Source organism: Narcine bancroftii, chromosome 6 (genome assembly GCF_036971445.1).
Source record: "Narcine bancroftii isolate sNarBan1 chromosome 6, sNarBan1.hap1, whole genome shotgun sequence".
NCBI lineage: Eukaryota > Metazoa > Chordata > Chondrichthyes > Torpediniformes > Narcinidae > Narcine > Narcine bancroftii.
This window is the reverse complement of record NC_091474.1, coordinates 85688520-85710321: the sequence shown is the minus strand read 5'-3', so window position 1 is coordinate 85710321 and position 21802 is coordinate 85688520. Positions and strand designations below refer to the sequence as shown.

The 21802-nt window shown below is 44.1% G+C and overlaps 1 protein-coding gene across 1 annotated transcript in view; it reads right to left on the bottom strand.

Annotated features, from left to right (window-relative positions):
- The window catches only part of LOC138737313 (collagen alpha-1(XXIII) chain-like), a 132243-nt gene extending 111706 nt beyond the window's left edge, over positions 1 to 20537 (bottom strand). Inside the window, exons 1-2 of the mRNA XM_069888065.1 lie at positions 19229 to 20537; positions 18643 to 18712 (exon numbers count right to left, since the gene is read on the bottom strand). Coding sequence (XP_069744166.1) covers positions 18643 to 18712; positions 19229 to 19522 — 364 coding nt within the window. The 5' untranslated portion in view covers positions 19523 to 20537. The remainder of the gene's footprint in view (positions 1 to 18642; positions 18713 to 19228) is intronic.
- Between the last annotated feature and the right edge of the window lie 1265 nt (positions 20538 to 21802).

Genomic DNA, 21802 nt, shown 5'->3' with positions numbered 1-21802 from the left:
TGTAAGTTCATTAATTTAATCCATGCAGTACAAGGAAATAAGACGCAAACAGTGGTGGTTGCTTTAGATGCAGAGAAAGCCTTTGACAGAGTAGAATGGAATTATTTATTCAAAGTACTACAGAGGTTCAACCTACCAGAGAAATATATTAATTGGATTAAAGCATTATATAAGGCACCAGTGCCGAAGGTGACAGTAAATGGATATATGTCGAACCAATTTAAATTAAGAAGGTCAACTCGGCAGGAATGTCCACTATCTCCCTCACTGTTCGCTTGAGCTATAGAACCCTTGGCAGAACAGAAAATAAAATAAAAGGGATAAAAATAAAAGAGAAGGAATATAAAATCAGTCTATTTGCAGATGACATCATAGTATACTTAACAGAACCAGAATTATCAATAAAAGAATTACATAAGAAATTGAAAGAATACGGAAAAGTATTGGGGTACAAGATTAACGCAAATAAAAGTGAAACGATGCCAATGAATAATGCGGATTTCACAAAGTTTAAGAAAGAATCACCATTTAAATGGCAAACACAAGCAATCCAATACCTAGGTATTAGACTAGATAATAATCTAGGCATCTATACAAATTAAATTATCAGCCATTAATGAAGAAATTACAAGATGACTTAGAACATTGGAAAGATTTACCACTAACAGTGATAGGAAGGGTAAATTTCATTAAAATGAATATCTTCCCAAGGATACAATTCCTATTTCAATCGTTACCAATTCCCTTAACAGAGAAATTCTTCAATGAGCTAAAGAAAATAATAAGGAAATTCTTATGGAAAAGGGGAAACCGAGGATAATGCTAGATAAATTAACAGAATGGTACAAACAAGGGGGCTTACAGCTACCAGACTTTAAGAATTATTATACAGCAGCACAATTAAGATATCTATCAGATTTTTATCAAACAAGGGAAAAACCAGTTTGGACCAGGTTAGAGCTAGATAAAATAAGGGAGAAAGTACCATAACATATACTTTATAAGTGGGATGAAAAACTGGTGCAATATAGTTCACCAGTACTGCACCATCTGCTCAACATTTGGAAGAAGATTCACGTAGAAAGGAAAAAAACAAATGACCAACTACCAAAATTATTATTGACGCAAAATCAACTAATCCCTTTCACAATAGATAACCTTTCCTTTAGAGAATGGGAGAGAAAAGGGATCAAAAGAATAGAAAATTGTTTTTTGGGAAATAATTTATTATCTTTTGAACAAATGAAGTACAAATATGGAATAACTCACGGTACAATGTTTGCATACCACCAACTGAAAACCTACTTAAAGGACAAATTGGGAAGTAAGCTGAGGTTACCAGAAGGAAGCAGCTTTGAATATGTGATTACAGACACAATGCTAATCAAAAGATTTATAACAAACATGTACATCAAACTGCAAGAGAAAGAGAATGATGAAATAAGCTGTAAAGCCAAACAAAAGTGGGAAGAAAATCTAAACATAAAGATAAAAAATGAAAAATGAGAAAAGCTATGCTCCGGAACTATGAAAAATACAATAAACATGAGGTTACGCATGATACAATATAATTGGTTACACAGGCTATATATCACGCTCCAAAAGTTAAATAAATGGGACTCAACAGTATCAGATAGATGTTTTTGCTGTAAGAAGGAAACGGGAACAATAGTACATGCAATTTGGGCATGTGAGAAAGTGGAAAAGTTTTGGGAAGATCTGAAACAGGTATTAAATTAAATCACAAAAAGCAACATACCAAAAAATCCAGAGATCTTTCTTCTAAGTAATATAAGAAGTAAAGAATTAGGTCTCAAACTGGATGAAGCGCAAAAAAAGGTTTATTATGATAGCCTTAGCTGTAGCAAAAAAATGTATAATGTCAACCTGGAAATCAAAAGAGAGCCTGAGAGTACAGCAATGGTACATAGAAATGAATAAATGTATTCCATTGGAAAAAATAACATATAATGTGACTTTATTTTTTAAATTATTCGAACAAATTTGGGAACCGTACATGGAACACAACAGAGAGAGCCTACAGTGGACCTCCACCCCTAAAATGATAGAATGAGAAGAAGACGAAATGAACTGACCCAGTGTGTAAAAGTAGATGACACAATTTTCTTGTTTATTTTCATTGTGTGATGACATTGTTTAATGGGTTTATTGTATTTTATAAGTTGAACGTTTAGTGGGTAGAGAGGGGGGTGGGAAGGAGGGAGGGAAAGGAGGGGGAAAGGGGGAGAAAATGACACTGTGTATATTCAAGAGGGAAATGTTTGTATGTATTTTGGTTAATATGGTTCATTGTGTGAAAAATTTTAAAAAATTAAAAAAAGAGAGAACCCTGGACTCGAGGGGTCCAGGAAGATGTCAGTGACCAGCCCCAAGTGTGTTGGAGAGTGACTGAGACTCAGACAAATGGTCTGAGCCAATGTTCAGCATTGCATGATTGACTGTGTATCAGAGAATATCAATGAACTTGCATTTACAGCAAAATAAAATGGAGGCTCCAGGACAAATCCTTGGAGATCTTGACCCTCTGCACTACTGAGCCCTTGATGAGGACTGACCCTTCGATGAGGACTTGGTCATATTCCCCTAACTTCCTCCTGAAGTCCACAATCATCTCCTTGGTTTTGCTGACATTGAGTGCAAGGTTGTTGTTGTTGATTCTTCCTACAACTATGGTGTCAAAATTGGCAAAAAATTGACTACTATATTTTAATTAATTTATGTGATGTTCAATGGCTTTTCTAAATTACCCCTGTGAAAGTGCTGCCCTTTTCGAACCACTGCAGTCTTTGAGGCAGGAACATTGTACTTGGTGCAGGTGGGGCCCAATTACTGCACCTATATCCTGGCAGTCACCTGAGCAGTCTCCTGGTTCACATAGACATCCAAAATGGAAAGAGTCTGAAGGGTCACCATGTACAAGTTCCCAGTCAGGCTGTACCTAAGGTGGCCCTCATCCTGATGACTACGTTCATGTGTGGCTACATCAGGCTATGCATGGAACCAAATAATGAGGGCACCAAGGCCCACTATGTGCTGAGGTCCCAGGGGTTGCAAAGGATGGGTCTAATCCCTTTGTAATGGAATATCTCAGTCAGCTGGATATTTCAATACTATCTATATTTTGTTAAAAGTTTTTCCAGATAAACCAGTGCATCAGACAGTGGTCAACACAGAACATCCTGTGGTGTGGTTTCCCGAGCAGACTGTCTTGGTTATCTGTCAGAATGCCTCATTGCCAGTGCTCACTAATAAGCACCAGTCTGTCTGATTGGCAGTGAGGGGACTCTCCTGGTCAGATCCTTCCTGTGTGCCAGAAATATCTTCCACAACGCACATTATCCCAGAGATGACTGTGGTGGAGTGGAGACAGTCACCCAATGCTTTGCAGAATGTGTGGAGAAGAACGCAAGGGTCCTTGTCATGGTTCAACCCCAGTAGCAGCGTAAAAGAGGACTTTCATTTATGGGATTTTATCAGGGATGCATACTGAGACAGACATCAAGAGCTGCTGGAAGATCATCAGCTTGGTGAAAGATATCCTTTGGTCTGCCTGAAACTTGTTGGTCTTTCAGCACATTGAAATGTCACTAAGGGAATGCTCCTGACTGGAACATTCCAGGCAGTAGGAATGCTTGCTGCGGGACACACTGAGGCTTGGCACAGTCAATGCTAGGGCGCTGTGGAGAAGGACCACTGTCTAGAATGCTTCCATTACCAGGCACTGAGGAGTTGAGACTGAGGGGAAGTCCCACAAACAACAGAGGAGGAAGTAACGATAAGGTTCCACAGTGATAGCAAAGATGCCAATCAGATAACATATGTAACAATGTATGGATATGACACTAAGGCTGTGATAAGACTTTGAATGGTTTTAGTTTTTGTTAATCATTTATTGTGAATGAAGTTTCATTTTGGGGTAAAAGAAAGTGCACACTAATACATTGAGTTCACGCAACTGAATATCTTGCTGGGGTTAGATATTAAAGGTCAACCATAATATTGTGGGTGTGAACTTACATATGGGCCTGAATGGTATAAAATAGCTCGTGATTCAAACATTATTCTGGAGCAAAAATCCAATATACAAAAGGCACATTTCAGTAATTAATGAAATTCTTAATTAAAGGGCATTTTAACAGATATTCATGGCAGGTTCTTGTTAGGCTTGTCCCAATTATTTTGCAATATCAATCATGGAACTAATCTGACATTGTTATTGTTGCTGAGACAGATGCTTGGAACAGCAGTCTCTCTCATCCAGCAAAGAATTCGCATGGAGGTTTTGACATTACCTGATGCAGTCTAAATTGGACATGCTTCAAGGGGTCATATTGGAAGACAAAAGGTCATGACTCCACCTTAAAATAGTGTCTGCAAGTCAGATTGGGGTTTGAAAGAGTGGGGGAAGGGCGGAGGATGTGCTTCTATCAGCTTATTTCCTTATAAAGTCAGCCATACCCCATGAAAGCTGAACTGAATCACCAAGGGTCACTGTTCACCACCACTCAACTAGTTGTCACTTAAGGTGTTGCATAAAAAGTACACACAAGGTAAAAGTTAGATAGTGAAATTTATCCAACGTCATAATTTATCTCCTGTCTTTTGTTCTTCATGCATCAGTCTAATTATTTATTTGCTTAGGGTAATTTTGTGGCGGCTCACCACTAGGCAGGCGAACCGGCCCTGCTTGTAAGCCACACGGTGGGGCAGCCGGCCAAAAGGGCGCCGTCGAGGGTTTTCCCTTCCTCCCAGCATGGGGCTCAGAAGCCCGCGCTGGGGGACCACGTGACGCCTGGGTGACGTCAGCGCCCTCCAGCGCGGTTCTCAGCCAGGTCCGGGCTGGGAGTATAAGTGCAGCCCATCAGCCTGCAATAAACTAGTCTGCTCACTGAGCTCAACCCGTCTGGTTGTGCGTGTTCTTTCAGGAGCACTGTAGCTGCCGCTACAATTGGTGACCCCGACTGGTTCAAACGTCTTTGAACCCATCATAAGTAAGCCTGGGATCAGAGCTATAGCCGTGAAACTGCCTGAATTCTGGGTTCAGGAGCTGGAGACCTGGTTCGGCCTCGCAGAGGCTCAGTTTCACCTCTGCCAGATTTTGTCCGACACAACCAAATTCTACCATGTGGTCACTGCCCTGGACCAGGCCACCGCCAGACACGTGCTGCACCTTGTTCAGCACCCACCCGCCGAAGACAAATACAAGACCATCAAGCGAGTGCTTACTGGATCCCCTGGACTACCCAGACACCAGCGTGCCACTCGGATACTACACCTCAACGCCCTGGGGGACAGGTCCCCAGTGGAGCTGATGGATGAGATGCTCGTGCTCATGGGAGAGCACACCAACTGCCCACAGAGCATTTTCCTTGACCATATGCCCGGGGACATCCGGCCGCTGCTGGTCCAGGAGAGCTTCACCAACCCGAGAAAAGTTGCCCAGAAGGCCCAAGAGCTATGGCTCTTACGATTCCCGAAGGGCTCAGCGGTCCAGCAGGTCATGGGGCACGGGCACGACCACACCAAACCCGCCCCTAGCACTGCGGTGGAGCATCCGGCCCCTGCAGGGACCCCCAAAAGCATAACCAAGGCCACAGCATCCGCTCCAGGCCTCTGCTTCTACCACCAGTGCTGGGGAGCCAAGGCTTGGAAGTGTCGTCATCCCTGCTCATTCCAGGAAAACGACCAGGCCGGCCTCTGTTAATGGCTGCGGTGGCTGGCCAAGGACACAGCCTTCTCTACCTGCGGGACTCAGTCAGCGGCCGGCAGTTCCTCATTGACACTGGAGCCCAGATCAGCGTCATCCCGGCCACAGCCATTGAGTCCAGGATCCGACCTCGTGGACCTCCCCTCCACGTGGCCAACGCAACAGCAATCTGGACATATGGAGACAAGACAGTCCACTTCCAGATTAGCCAACAAAATTTCGCGTGGAGGTTCACCGTCTCGTCCCTCCCGACTGCCATCCTGGGTGCAGACTTCCTCCTCGCACACGGGCTTCTGGTGGACATTCGAGGTAAGCGCCTAGTGGATGCCCATACCTTCCAAGCCGTTTGCCTCGACAGCTCCTGCTCGGAGCAACCGCAGATGGCCACGATCAGCATGCCCAGAGATGAGTTCCAGTAAATCCTGGATGAATTCCCAACACTCCTCTAGCCACAGTTCTCCACTGCCTCACATCCCCACCACATCCCCACCCAGGGCCCACTGGTTCCTGCCTGACAAGCTCCAGGTGGCGAAGGAGGAGTTTTCGCACCCGTTGGAACTGGGGATCATTTGGCGGTCTGACAGCCCGTGGGCCTCGCCGCTCCACCTAGTACCGAAAGTCTCCGGCAGCTGGCTTCCATGCGGAGACTATCAATGGCTCAACGAGGCAACAGTTCCTGACCATTACCCCATCTCTCACATCTAAGACTTTGCAGCTAACCTGCACGGTGCGAGGGTTTTCTCCAAGGTTGACCTGGTGCGCGGATATTACCAGATCCTGATGCACCCTGAGGACATACCCAAGGCGGCCATCATCACCCCCTTCGAATTCCTGCGCATGCCGTTCGGGCTCAAGAATGCCGCTCAGACCTTCCAGCGCCTCATGGACTCTGTGGGCAGTGTCTTGGATTTCATCTTTATTTATTTGGATGACATCCTCGTCGCCAGCAAGGGCCAGGCACAACTCAAGGCCCACCTACGTGCCCTTTTCTCCCGGCTGGCCAATTTCGGCCTCACCATCAACCTGGCCAAGTGCCAGTTCAGGAAAGAGTCCACGCAGTTCCTGGGCCATACCATCATGGCCAAAGGAGCCATGTCCGCCACCATGAAGGTTGCCACTATAAGGGAGTTCCCATGCCCGGACAGTCTCAAGGGGCTGCAGGAGTTCGTGGGTATGGTCAACTTTTACAACTGCTTCATCCCGGGAGCTGTGTGCATCTTGCAGCAGCTTGGAACCCAGAAGCCTGCACCACATTCGAGGCCACCAAGAACGCCCTCACAAAGGCCACTATGCTTGCCCACCCACACACCGACCTGCATATGGTATTCTCTCTCGATGCCTCTCCTACAGCCATCATTGCCATCCTGAAGCAGCAGGTGAATGGACATTGGAAGCTGCTGGCATTCTTCAGCCTCCTGTTCCGCCTGCCGGAACGCAAGTATAGTGCCTTCAACCACATGTTGCTGGGCAAGTACCTGGCGATGTGACATTTCTGCTATTTTTTGGAGGGGAGGGCTTTTACCATCTTCACCAACCACAATCCCAGGCGCTCACGATGGCAAAGTATCCCTGGTCGCCCCGCCAGCAGCGTCACCTCTCCTTCATGTCGGAGTTTACCACCGACATTTGGCACAAGGCGGGGAAGGACAATGTAGTTGCCGATGCACTCTCATGATCGGCCATCTGCGCGCTGACACCTGGCCTCGACCGACCAGCTCGCCTAGGACCAGAAGTCTGATGAGGAGACGAGGCCCTTCAAGACCTCCCAACTCTGAGCGGCGAAGGCACCATCCTGTGCGATATTTCCATGGGCACCCCATGACCAGTAGTTCCCCAACAGTGGCGCGGGCAGGTCTTCCGTCACATCCATGACCTTTCACATCCGTCCATCAGGTCCACGGTCCGGATGGTGGCAGAACAGTTCGTATGGCATGGACTGCGGAAGCAGATCATGGGCTAGGCCAGAACATGCACCCATTGCCAGATGTCCAAGGTGCACAGACACACCACGGTGCCTGTACAGGAGTTCGTGCACATCCGGGAATGGATCAGCCATATTCATGTGGACATCATTGGGCCCTTACCCGTTTCCTGGGGCAACCATTACCTGTTTACGATAGTGGACCGCACCTCTCGCTGGCCTGAGGTGATCCCAATGCCAGATGCCTCCACCGACTCCTGCTCCCGAGCACTGATACATGGTTGGGTTGTCCGCTTCGGCGTCTCGGGTCACCTCACCAGCGATTGGGGTGCCCAGTTCACATCTGTGCTCTGGGCACAGCTTGCCAACAGGTTGAGGTTACAGCTACACCTCACCATGGCCTACCACCCGCAGGCCAATGGACTGGTCAAACGTCTGCACCACCACCTTAAGTCGGCACTTATGGACCGCCTCACAGGTCCCGACTGGGCGGACGAACTGCCTCAGGTGCTCCTGGGCATCCGCTCCACTCCCAAGGAAGATCTCCAGGTGTCATCTGCTGAGCTGGTCTACAATGAATCTCACATTCTCGGCGAACTGCTTTCCGCGGAGTACGTTTTCGTTTGGTGGGGCCCGACCTCGGCTCCTCTGCAGCGACCGTACGAGGGACCATACAGGGTTATATAGCATTCCAGCTCCACGTTCACTCTGCACATTGGCGGCAGGTGGGAGCTGTTTACCGTGGACAGGCTGAAGCCAGCGCACCTCGATCCCACTAAGCCCGTGGTCATAGCCCAGCCCAAGAAGCGAGGTCGCCCGGCGAAAAAGGACATTGGCACCGATTCTGGGGGGAGGGGGGCTGTGTGCCAGCTCACCACTAGGCAGACGAATCTGCCCCGCTTGTAAGCTGGCCAAAATGGCACCGTCGGGGGTTTTCCCTTCCTCCCAGCATGGGGCTCAGAAGTCCACGCTGGGGACCACGTGACGCCTGGGTGACGTCTGCGCCCTCCAGCGCGGTTCTCAGCCAGGTCCGGGCTGGGAGTATAAGTGCAGCCCAGCAGCCTGCAATAAATGAGTCTGCTCACTGAACTCAACCTGTCTGGTTGTGTGTGTTATTGCAGGAGCAGGGTAGCTGCCCCTACAATTTGAACATTTACTTATCATTCCTGGGAAAGAGGAGTAGTTAGCTTCTACCTTTTAGTTCTCACACTAACCCTTTGTTCTCCTTCACTATTGGATGATATCTCATTCTCAAATACAAAAACAATAAGTGCAGTTTTGTATGCACGTTCAAATAGTAAATGCTGCTTGCCATTTTATGAATGGGAACATCTCTTCCAAACTAGATTATTTGGAGTGCATGCACTCTGAGGCAGAATTGACCAATTATGAATGGAAATACCAATGAATTTTTCTCTTCTAGTCAACAAAGACAATTTGCTTTACCTAAACTATTGTGCAAATTGTGATTTGTTAACAGAGCCCAGAGCAAGAATAGAGCCTGGGATACATTATGTGGAATATCTTCCCCTTGGCCATTAAGTTGTGATAGACTCTTAAAAGTTACCACAACAACTTCCTACCAAATTTTATCCAATGATACCCATTGAATGAAGCGCCCAGTGTCAAATTTCAAAACATATGGTATTTCATGTGAGAAGTACCACAAAGTATAATAAAGCCTATGGAAATTACGCCACATCAAAACACAGGAAATGATGAGACCTCTTTTCAAAAGAAAACAAAACAATTCTTTTTTTCATTTAAAAAAAAACTCACATGAAGAAGTTCTTCGCAAGCTGACATATTGCACAATACTGACTTATGTTGCAAATAATGCTTTGGCTCCTTGAGATTCCAAAATAAAAATAAGAGAAGAACAAAAGGACGGGGAAGAGGTGACCTAATATATTCTGTGTTCACATATTGAGTTAAATATACAATTAACAGATGTCCACAGATTCAATCAAGTCCACTTATAATGCAATTGTTTTTGTGTGAATGGACACCAGTGACCTAATCTCCCCCCCCCCATCTTGATCTCATCGTTTATTCAGCTGCTAACACTCTTTCCATCACTTTAAATACAACCTCCTTGCTCTCATTTTTTGCAAGCATTGAAGTAAAATTCTTCGATGCCAAGCTAATGTGTTCACATGTTGCAGCTGATATCAAAAGACAAAGTATGAAAAACAGAACTTCACAGAAACAGAATGTAGTAAGGTGATAAGAAGTTGTCCGTGGGATGAAAAATAGATTGAAGTTATTTTTTAAATAGAAAATAGTAGAGCTATGCGCAAATGTAATCATGTCTAGATTCTTAAGAATCAAAACCTTTCTGAATATTTAAAGAATTAATTATTTGTAAGAAAGATCCTAGCTAAATATGTCAAAATACCTCACAGTCAATTCATTATTTAAGTCTGGCCAATATTGCATTTATCCAAGCAATTACAACTATATTTTGCACACAGCAAAGGCCCTCATTAGCAATGCGATTAGTGATCAGTTTATAATCATTGTGATGTCATTGGAGGAATAACTCTTAATCATGAACTAAATGAAAAACCCCACTCAGAAATTAATCAGATTGTGTTTCCTCTGTGTTAAATAAATGAAATCTATCCATCAGTCGCATAATAACTAACATGAAGAAATTTTTCATTCCAAACAAAGGAAAAATTTGGAATAATTCAACATTATCATAACTTTGACAAGCTGATGTACTCTCATCAAAATAATTACTAGGAGTTAATTGATTTTTCCGAGATAAACATTCTTTCATTTTCACCTACAAAGATCGATAAAGCATTATCGATCTTATCCAGAAGGCAGTATTTCCCTAAATAGTGGACTGAATCATAAAACTAAATTGTGTGCTCGAGCCCCTGAAGCATAGCTTAGATCTGACTCAGTCACTACATTCCAAGAAAGATAATTCAGTGTACTTTCTTTTTCTTTATGGTTCATCTTCTACATTTAATTCTCCAAATTTCTGTGGGCAACCAATCATTTGAAGTAAATAAGTAGTTACCATTTTCCATCATTTTTTCAATACAATAGTTTGCTCAATTAACCATACCTTAAGAAAAAAATGGGTCTATAGTAATTATATTGTACTGAGCCTTTAAATTCATCCCACCCTATCAGCACAACTTTCTACACATTCCTCCTCTTTCTACTTCCTTCCCTCTCAAGCTTTTCAGTTAACTAGCTGTACTCAGGCATGCAGAGTTAGCAAAGACGCCCCCATAAAACAACTTAAAAACTAATGCCCAGCGTGAGTTTATGAATGTGTGCTTACCAGGGTTTGCACATGTTTGTCCACATAATGAGGGCTTGCATGTGTGCACATCCATCAGGAGTCTGATTGAAAATCTAACACATGCTTCTAATCCCAATAATCTCATGGTATAACAGCCTCCACATTCTAACCACTCTCAGGAAAAACACCTTTACATTCAATTATTTTGTTGCTGTTGAATCTTGGTAACAAACCTTTAACGGATTTAAGAAAAGAAAAAGAGTTGACAAAAATATCCATCCAAAGCAGTCATCCAAAGTAGCCATGCATTTGAAATCGACATTGAAGACTTCACTTAATGTACACCTTCTGATAAAATTGGATCAGCTTATCTCTATCTGAAGAGCTTACAAGAGACCCTTGACCCAAATTCTCAGAAGAATTACCAGAAATTTTCAAGAACAACACTGAAAGTTTGTGTGCAGATCTTTCCAAAGTGTTGTCTTTGATGAAGTGCAGCCTTAATTGTCAGGTATACGCTAACTTTTTAGAAGGTTCATCTGCAGCAAATTCTTAAGTGTCCTCATTAATCTTACACTAGAGGGAGGGCTCAGGCCTGAGGTGTCAACTGCCTTTTACTTTCTTTGGATGCTGTGTGACCTGCTAACTTTATCCTGCACATTTGTGCATTGCTCAAGTTAATCTTGTTGTTTCAGTCAGAAGTATTTGATAATCATAAGTTTAATCTTAATTATTGGAACGGCAATTGGGAAAGAAGTATTCTTTATGAATGCTCAAGCTAATGTCACCTGCAATATTGAGTAAATTACCTGTATTAGTGCAATCTTGAGAAATTAAACAAAAGAAAAACACAATTTGCTTGAGGAACTCAGAAGCATTAGTGGGAAAGAAAGAATTATTAAAGTTTTGGGCTGCATCCATTTGATGTCAGTATTGGAGCTAAGTAACTGGTTTGAGGACAGCTTTTTTTTAAACAAAGCTAAAAACTGGTTTGCTATTCAAATGGCACCATTTTACCTAATACTACTGTTACCACTAAAATAATCTTTTTTGGAACTTGCATAGCTGTCCAGCAATAAGCATTTCTTGAAAAGCTAGAAGCACCCTGAGGCATGTTCATTGGAGCTATTATTGGGGAAGGAGTGGAGGAGGGGGGAAGTGAAGTAGTTGCTGGATCTCATTTTACAAAACTTTCATTTTACAAAACAGTGAAGAAGTGAGAGCATTTAGCCTCTGGTTTCAAGATGCCGCAGCAGTAAGGCGTTAAATAAAGGCCTACAACAATCACCAGATTAAGATGAAATACAAACAATTAAGGAAATTGCTGTCAAAAGCTAGTTTGCCATCTGTGAAAATTCTGATAATTAGAAATCCAGATACTGGGCTTGTTAGTTCAGCTATTCTAGAAAATATGATGTTTGTATGAATGTAATACAATCTCTCCACTCCATTCTGTTTTAAATGTGAAGCCAAGTTGGTCTAGTACAGAATACAGATGTCAGGGGATGGGCAGCATGGTTTTGGAAAGCATGGGTTTAAATGGCCGGAATCTGCTTCTATTGTGTAGTAAATATTTTTTTTTAAATAGAAGTTGGAAAAAGTTTAATCAAATTGTCACATTATTAACATGACACAGCATTCAACCTTCAGCTCAATTAAATCGGTACTTCTACTCTGTAGATAGAGTGCGGATTCAACAGATGAACAGCTAATTTTTGCAGTAATTATGCTACTATATCAAGTAAGTGCTTCAATAAACCATGAATGTTACTCATCCTGACAACAGCGAATGTCACGTGTGTGCTTTGTAAAACCATTGTTATGAGTCAAGGACAGATGAAAGATCTGATTTGCTGTATAGACAATGTGCCTGACAGAAAAAGGCTACTGACTGACCTTCATGTAATAAACTAAACACCAATAAAATGAGTGGATTCCTGTTGACAGGAGGATTATTTAAAGTTATTACTCTGCCAGATTCATTCCAGGATTACACATTTTTCCAAGGACTAAAACTTTAATGTCAATACAATGAAGGAACTTAATGCCAAGAAAGTTTGTTAAAGGTTAAATTTATAATGATGAATTTTGCATACAATTTGGCAGCACAAGGTACAAGGATATTGAAAATAATTTTTCCTATTAAGGTCAACCAAAATTTGAAATGGTACAAATATTTAGCCAACTCCAAATCAACTGCATCATCAGAACAAATACCTAAGCAAATCTTCTCCCAAGGCAAGTTTTACAGCATTAGATGTTCCCTTACCAAAGAAGTCTACTTTATCTGTGGTTAGCAATCTAAACTGCAACTGTTTCTGTTATTGTGGGTACACAACAAACTACATCTTGGGTCGCACAAGTATTATTTTAATTATACTGACTGTTGTTATGTAGTCCAGATTTAAAGAATTTTTACCCCAACATCATGATACCTTTTTAGACAAGACCCAAATGAAGTGGAGAAAATGCAGGGTGGGGGTTTAAATTAAACCCAGATGTGTGTCTAAAGAAATGTATAAACTGTATCAAAACAAAATAATTGCTTAGGTCCCTATCAGCACAGTCAACCTCAGGAAAAATGTTGGTAAATGCACAATTTAATTTTTCCTTGCAAGAAAACATGATTCTTAAGTAATACTGCCAAAATGTCACCTTTATTTTAATCTTATATTTGTTTTTCTTTCAAGCAAAATACCACTGAAGAGATTAAAAAGGAAGATACTGAAAATCCCAAATGAAAACACAGAAGGGCTATAAACAAAAGAGAAGCCTACACACCAAACTGGAAAGTGTAAGACTGAGCGAGCAGGGGAGACAAAAACAAATGACAGCTGAGAGCAGAGTCAATCCTGTTCAACTCCAGTTGATCCCATTCCTCAAAAGCTCTCAGCAGCCTACTCTGAAGAAGGTTGTCCTAGGATGTATTGATCTATTTTACCTTAATTTTCGGGTTGAAGTTTTTATTTTATTACCGCATGGGAATTCTGATCCTTGTTTTGAATTCTGATCATGTTGGTAACAATTCCCAGAAAAAAATGAATAACCTAAAATGTATCATTAAACACTCCCATACTCACATGTCTGTCCATGGCCGTATGTCCTATCCCACCAAGACCTCCTGCAAATTGGAGGAACAACACCTGATTTTCCATCTGGGCACTTTCCAGCCAGGTGGCATTAACATCTTTTCCTGTTTCTGCTAATCTGGTCTCCCCTTCCCCTCCCCCTTTCCAGTTCTCCTTCCTCCCTTCCCTCCTCCTCTTCATCGCTGCTGTCCCCTCCCTCCCTTCTCCACCTATCACCTCCTGCCTTTGCAACCACTCCTCCCCCACTTACTCATTTGTTCGGACGCCTACCTACATTTTTCCATACTTTGATGAAAGGCTCAATCCCAAAACATCGGTTATGTAGTTTTACCTTTGTAATATAAAGTACACTGTTTAACCTGCTGAGTTTCTCCAGCATTGTGTTTTTACCTCAACCACGGTGTCTGCAGATTTACATGTTTTACTTCATTAAACCAAACACTCTGCAGAGCCTCCTGAAAAGTTTAATTTTTTTTAATTGTCAGCAACACCTTATCATCTGAAATGAAGTTAAATTAGTAATGTTACAGTACATTAACATCAATATTTTCTTTTCATTAAGAATATCCTCCTTACTCTTTTGTACTTACCTATGCTTCATTTTATTACAGCTATACTGTTCACAAACGATTCCATTGGGTAGAATCAGACAGCACAAATACAGGCCTTCTGTAGCAATAGGTTCATATCAAGCATCAAGCACCTATATACACTAAGCATATACTAATCCCATTTTATTCCTTCCCACTTTCCCATTAATTAGCCCCTTAATTTTACAACAAATCTACAAATTTGGGACAATTGCAACAGATTATGTTATATTTTATATTGTATATAGATACATTTTAAAGGAGATAAATTGTGGAAGGTTTTTTAGTGTACATCACAAACAAATACAAACACTTCAGAACAGATCTCATTTAAAATGCAAGAGCTTTGCTCAAGCCAGACAGTCCAGGCTCCGAGTGCCTTTGCAAAATCTTTGAAGAATGCCTATAAGGATTTCACAAGTAGGTGTTAATTGGACATGCTGTGGAGTAATGGATTATTGTTTTGGAAAGCAACAGATAAACAAACTCAGAAGATTGGGTCTGATGCCACAGTCTGAGTGCAGTTTGCTGTTATAAGAGAGTCATGTGGTTTTTGCTGCGATAGAGAGAGAGAGAGAGAGAGAGAGAGAGAGAATTCATTTCTAGAGTTCTATAGTTCAGCAGCTGCAGCTGGGAATGGAACAGGACAAGCTGGCAAGCTTGTGGAAAAATCCCATTTTGAAGACAGGTTGTGAGTTCTCAGTTCAGCCTGGTCAAAGCCCTTGTGGTCCATACAAGAGGAGATGGCTGGCTGTATAATGTTTCACTTGAAATAAGAGAAACAGAAAAGAAACTCTGTGGTGACCTGAAAGAAGAAGTTATCATCTGGGAAACCCTGATGGGGCAAGTTTCTTTGGCAAGACACTGAAGTGGCTGATCGGAAGGAATCAGTTGTGGGTGTCCAACGAGCAACAAATCTCTCTCTGAAAAATGACAAGAACTTTCCTGAGTGGTAACCATTTACCTCGTGAAATTCATAAATGTTAAATTCTATGTACAGAATTTGGCTGATACCGGTGAACTTGGAGGAGTTAGAAGTGAGATTGGACTGTGAATCAAAGAACTTTTCACACGTGCACTTAGAATTAGAAGGGGGTTAAGTTAATAGTAATAAGTTAAAGTTTGATCCTGTTTCATGTTTAAAGATAATTAAAAGCAACCTTTGTTTAAGTAACCATTTGTCTTGGTGAATTTCTATTGCTGCTGGGTTTTGGGGTCCTATGGGCTCATAACACAATTTATAGTGACAAATTAACCCACACTTTTTTTGTGATAGGAAACAAGAGCATCCGGGGGAAAACCCATGCAGGAAGAATATGCAAATTCCACACAGATGGTTCTGGTGACCAGCACTGAACCCAGGTCCTGGGGGCAGCAGGTCCACAAGTTGCACCGTTAATGATAATAAGATTCATATTAGAATCACTCCCTGAGCACAGAACTTCCCCCAAGTCAGACACAAGGACAGCTTCTTCCCCTCTGCCATCAGATTTCTGAAGCCGCTTTCAGGTGGAATCGCCTTGAGTATGCAGCTCCGATGCTGCTCAGGTTGTCTGCGAGGGAGTTTCAGGTGGCAGCGCTGAAGGCGGTGTTCTATCACCTGAAAGGTCCGAAGGGGGAGAGGTGCTGCAGGGCCATCGCCGGCTCCTGTGTCAGGGCATCTGTTTGACAGCTCCTTCCTCGCTGCCTGACAGCCCCTTCCTCACTGCCTGACAGCCTCCTGGCGTGGGACTACGGGGCTGAGAGGGCCAGTGCGGGATGCCAGTACTGGGGCAGCCAGCGCGGGATGTCAGCACTGGGGCAGCTGGTGTGGGTAGAGCAGTAGGATCAGTATGGGGACTGACACGGGACCTCGGGGAGAGCAGGGCAGTGGGATTAGTGTGGGGACCTACACGGGGCTGTGGGGAGAGAGTGGGGCAGTGGGATCAGTGTGGGGACTGATACAGGACTTTGGGGAGAGCATAGGGCAGTGGGATCAGTGTGGGAACTGATACAGGGCTTTGGGGAGAGCATAGGGCAGTGGGATCAGTGTGGGGTCAGCCCGTGCCGGCCACCCCAGTGCTGACATCCTGCGCTGGCCACCCCAGCACTGACATCCCACGCCAGGGGACTGTCAGGCAGCAGGGACTGCTAGGCACCTGAAATCTGCGAGCCGCTTTGCCTGTAGGGCTGCTTTCAGGTGCAAAAGGGGATTCTCTGAGCCGTAGATTATACCTTCAGGAGGAGGGTTGGGCAAGTGCTCCTCCTGGCCGGGTTCTCCACTTTCAGGTGGCCACCCGACAGCTGCATTGGAGTACAATGGGCAGCTTTACAGTTGGTATTGGGGCCACCTGAAAGCGGCACACAACCTTACTTTGCCTTTTTCATGCACTATTTTATTTCTTTTGTAATGTGGTCCATATAAATGTTTGCACTGTAATGCTGCCGCAAAATAATGAATTTCATGATGTTTATGACAATAAATTCTGATTCATTACAGACTTTATTCAAGAGGCAAAACTTGTGCATTTCTGCAATCCAAGTCTTTCGTTTTAAACTGGAGCTGCTTAAAAAAAAAACAATGTGTGAAATTCTCTGGAATGGAAGAAAGGTCTCCTTCACAGAGCAGAAGTGTTACCCTCCCATCGAATCAGCCAGAACAAGGGCTTTGTGAAATCTGCGTACCCTCGAAGCCAGACAGCAAGAGTTGAGGCGCTGAGCAGAAACACATGTATCCAGCTGGAGTCCCGTTGAGGAAGAAGTCAGCAGTTCTGCGCTTTTAAGGGTTTCTTCTTCCTTCCAGAGCACAGATTGTTGTGGGCGTTCAACCCAGGCAACGCTGCCGCAACCAGAGGTGCATTTGGAAAGGAAAAAAGTTACTTCTCCTTTCAAAAGTTTTATATATATATATATATATATATATATGGGTACAAGAGAGCTTTTGTCAACACATCACTACCTAGAATTTGCAATGTTTCTGGTTTGCATTTGAAAAGTGACTTCAGGTTCCCAGTATTAAAAAAGAGAAAAGTTGGCGTGGAAAGGTGAGTGAAGAAAATACACTGTGAACCTAGCGGGCGTGATAGGATTTCTGTCTGTTGCGGCAGTGCTGGTGTGAGTATCCGAGGTCCTGCAATGTACCAGAATGCAAACCCCCAGAGACATAACTGACAAGAGACAGCAAAAGATCCGAGAGAGGTCTGGACAGTGTCGCAAACGCTTGGAGATCTGAGATGCAGCGCAGGTCCTTCGGAAGGATGGACGGACCGTCTCTCGCGTCCTCTTCGTCGACCCTTCCATGTTCACTCAACTTACTCAACCCTAGACCCGCAGTAACAATCCCGGACACATGAATATGATCATGATTGTGAATGAAGAGACAGCAGCGCAGATAAGTTTGGTAGATTTTTGCTGTCGCTCGCAAGGACAAGAATAGCATCTTCGACTGTGCCAGCAAGCAGCGCTTTAATCTATTCCGCGATTCGAATCTTCAATCCAGCCCTGGACATTCGACACCACATCAAATGTTAACCCTCTCGCCACCGGCGCAGCTTTGTGAAATATCTGCGGACTTTCTCGCGCGCATTTCGCAGATTCTATATTTGTGTTTGAGCACATCGACTCAAGCATTTCCACTGGTCATAAATTATAGCCAGAGAAGCAGAACGGCGTGGTACAGAGTAGGGAAATTTTGATCATTTTTACCCCAAATAAAACCTTTTGCCCACCCTGCTATCGGATTCTGTCGAGATTGTTCATGGATTCAGCTGCGCTCGTGTCATTGAACCGATCACTGCGCGCTACCATTGGGGTACTTGGAACAGTTACTCCACTGTCTACCGGTAATAACATAAAATTCTGGAACAGCTCAGCAGGTCAAACAGTGTCCTTTATGAAGCAGAAGTAACGATACATAAATCTTTGCCTTTGCTCCATAAAGGACACTGTTTGACCTGCTGAGCTTCTCCAGCATTTCGTGTTTTTACTTCAACTGCGGTGTCTCCAGAATTTTGTGATTTACCACTGTGTGCCGGGGTGGAAGTGGGGTGGGGACGGAGAGCATCGCTTACCTGGAGGACATGTGCAGCCGCCGGGCACCCCGCGGGCCGCTCTCACCTTGGGTAAGTGCGCCTTCAGTTTCTGGGGAATTGAAATGAAGAACGTTGCATCACAGTTAAATATTAATTGCACTCTTTTTGCAGAAAATAGCCCCGTCATAAACTAGCAATTTCGTGCGAAAGTTCACAAAACGCGCATTTTACCAAACTGCGTTCTTAACATACAATTGCTCCTTTGGAAATTTTGCTCAGGATAAAATGACGTTGAAAATTGCAGCAACTGGAAAAGCTGTAGGCAGGAAGATTGGGTGCTATATCCTTTAAGTGCCGACCAGTTGTAACAGCATGCTGGTTGCAGGCTGTTCTTTTTACGCATATTTGCAGCAAATAGTTGGGCATGTGTTTTGGGGGAAAATTGTTGGAAAACAGAATGTTTGTCTATCCTCGCTCCAGGGGCTGATTGGGAAAGATTATATTTGTTGACTCACTATAATTAACGATGCAATCACACTAAACTTGTGGGATAATATAAAATGTTGTAAACAACTAGCATTCTAATTGAATCTTTACGCTTCATCTAAGCCAATCGTGCACCAACCTCGTTCAACAGTTGATCCACTCTGTTAAAAATAGCCGGTTCCATTTGGTCCATTGAGAACCAAGCTGAATAAACCTGCCTCTCTTCCTCCAAATGCGAGACGCGAGTTTGGAGATCCGAGGTCCTGCAATGTACCAGAATACAAACCCCCAGAGACATAACTGACAAGAGACAGCAAAAGATCCGAGAGAGGTCTGGACAGTGTCGCAAACGCTTGGAGATCTGAGATGCAGCGCAGGTCCTTCGGAAGGATGGACGGACCGTCTCTCGCGTCCTCTTCGTCGACCCTTCCATGTTCACTCAACTTACTCAACCCTAGACCCGCAGTAACAATCCCGGACACATGAGAGCTGGTCCCGAAGAATTGGCCGTGAAAATGTCTCCAAAAAGAAAGTTTAAAAAAATCTGTTGCTAACTATCTAGGTTTCTCCCATCGGCAGCAGTGAATGAAGCAAATGTTAAAAGGTTCAAGTCCTCCCGAGTTCCAACCTCTGGAACAGAAAGCGTGCCGGCTGTTAGAGTATCCACGGAGATGTCAGGATCTGCTGAGGACTGAAACCATCCCCAATCTTAACGGGAACTGGCTGCCCTGGTTTATCAATGCTATTTCCAGCCATACGTCTGCTTAACATAATTTATTTATTTATTCAACGTGACAGGGCGGGTTTAGGGGTCGGAACCTCCACTTTGATCTTGAGTGACGCACACTCTCCCTCCCCCAAACACACATCCGATTATTTTTAACTGCTGCCGAGGATTTTGTTCTCAGGCACCAGTCACTTGCAGAAGCCCAGAACGCTGGCGCTGGTTAGCTCCACGCTATGCGCAGCGTTAGATGTCACCCCCGCGGTCAGAGAAGGCAGGAGGAGGACGGAAAGATCAGCCTGACTTGGGCGATCCAAGTTGAAAGGACACGGTTTCCGCTCACGGAGTTGCGCTCCCCTCTGCGTTCTCCTCGGCAAGCGCGTAACGCAGACGTTAGACTTCACCATTTGGCAGCTCCCTGAGGCACAGACAGTGAGTGAATGACCTAAACGGCCGTTCGCAGCTCTCCAGCCCATTGGAAATCAGCATTAACCGGGGGGCATTTACCCCCTCCATAAATCTTCGTCCGCGAAGCCAAGCCAAAGTCCAAGCGAAATCATTAAACGCCTCACCGCCACCATAAAATTCAACGGGGATCTGGTGGGGGGTGTTCAGAGATTATACCAGGCACAGCCGAGCCGGCAGGAAAGGTCAACAGGCCGAGACTTCTCACCAGAAGGGGAACGTGGGGGAAGGGGTATCCTGGTAGAGATTTTTGACATCCTGGAGTGATCTGATAAGGTGCACGTCCAATAGCAGCGCTAAGGATCGGGTTGCCACTGCAAACCTGCTGTCACGGGATGCATTATGGCCGCTTGCAGTATTGTCTGCGATTCATTCGAGGGCGACTTGCAACAACCACGAACGGAGTGCATGGCTTGATGGTGCCTGTGCAGGTGGATAGAGGTATGGCAGGGATAGATAACAAGTTACGGTCTAGTGCAGAATAAGCAACAATAAACCACGAGATATATAGATTATACTGAATCACACTTACCCATTCAGAAACAGGATTTATTCTCATGAAATTCGGTGTTTGGGGCAGCATGGTAGTGCAAACATACATATTATAACCATCTTACTACATTTTTATAGAAATAAAATTTCAATAATAATGCATGAAAAGTAAGACCATATCTTGAGTTCATTGATTATTCAGGAATCTGATGGCAGGCTCCTGTACCTTTTCCCCAATGGTAGCAGAGTGCATGGCCTGGGCCTTGATCTCTCCTTGATGATAGAGGTTGCTTTTTTTAAGACAGTCTCATGTCCATGTCCCCGATGGAGTGAAGTCTGGTGCCTGTGATGTCACAGGCCAAGTTAACAACCCTCTGGAGTTTATTCTTGTCCTGAGAGTTGGCACCTCCATACCAGGCAGTGATGTCACTAGCCAGAATGGTTCGCTTGTAGAAGTTTATAAGAGTCTTCGGTGACATACCAAACTGCCTCATACACCTCACAAAGTATAGCTGCTGGCAAGCCTTCTTTGTGATTGCCTCAATGTGGGTGCTCCAGGATAGATCCTTGGCGATGTTGACACCCAGGTCAAATTGAGAATAACTAACTACCCCAGCTGGGATTTAAAGGTCGGAAACAAATTGGAGCTTCTGGCCTGTTACTCTGTTACTGGAGGACAAATATCCCGAGCTGAAGGGCCAGATGTACTTCATATTCAGGTCCCCATTTTCAAATTTTTACAGGTGTGTGTGTAATTACATGACCCTAATCAGTTCCTTGGCATTCACTTAATTAGTGACAAACAACATCTCTTCACTTATCAGGAAGGCACAACAACTGCACTTTCTGAGAAGACTGAAGTGGGCAAGGCTACCAGACAGCATCATGTCAAACTTTTACAGGAGCTCTATCGAGAACATCCTGCCTGGCTGCATCACAATGTGGTACAGCTGCTGCAGAGAAATGGATCAGAAGTCAATCCATAAGAGCCGCAGAAAGGATCACTGGAGTCTCCCTTCCCCCGCCCCCCCC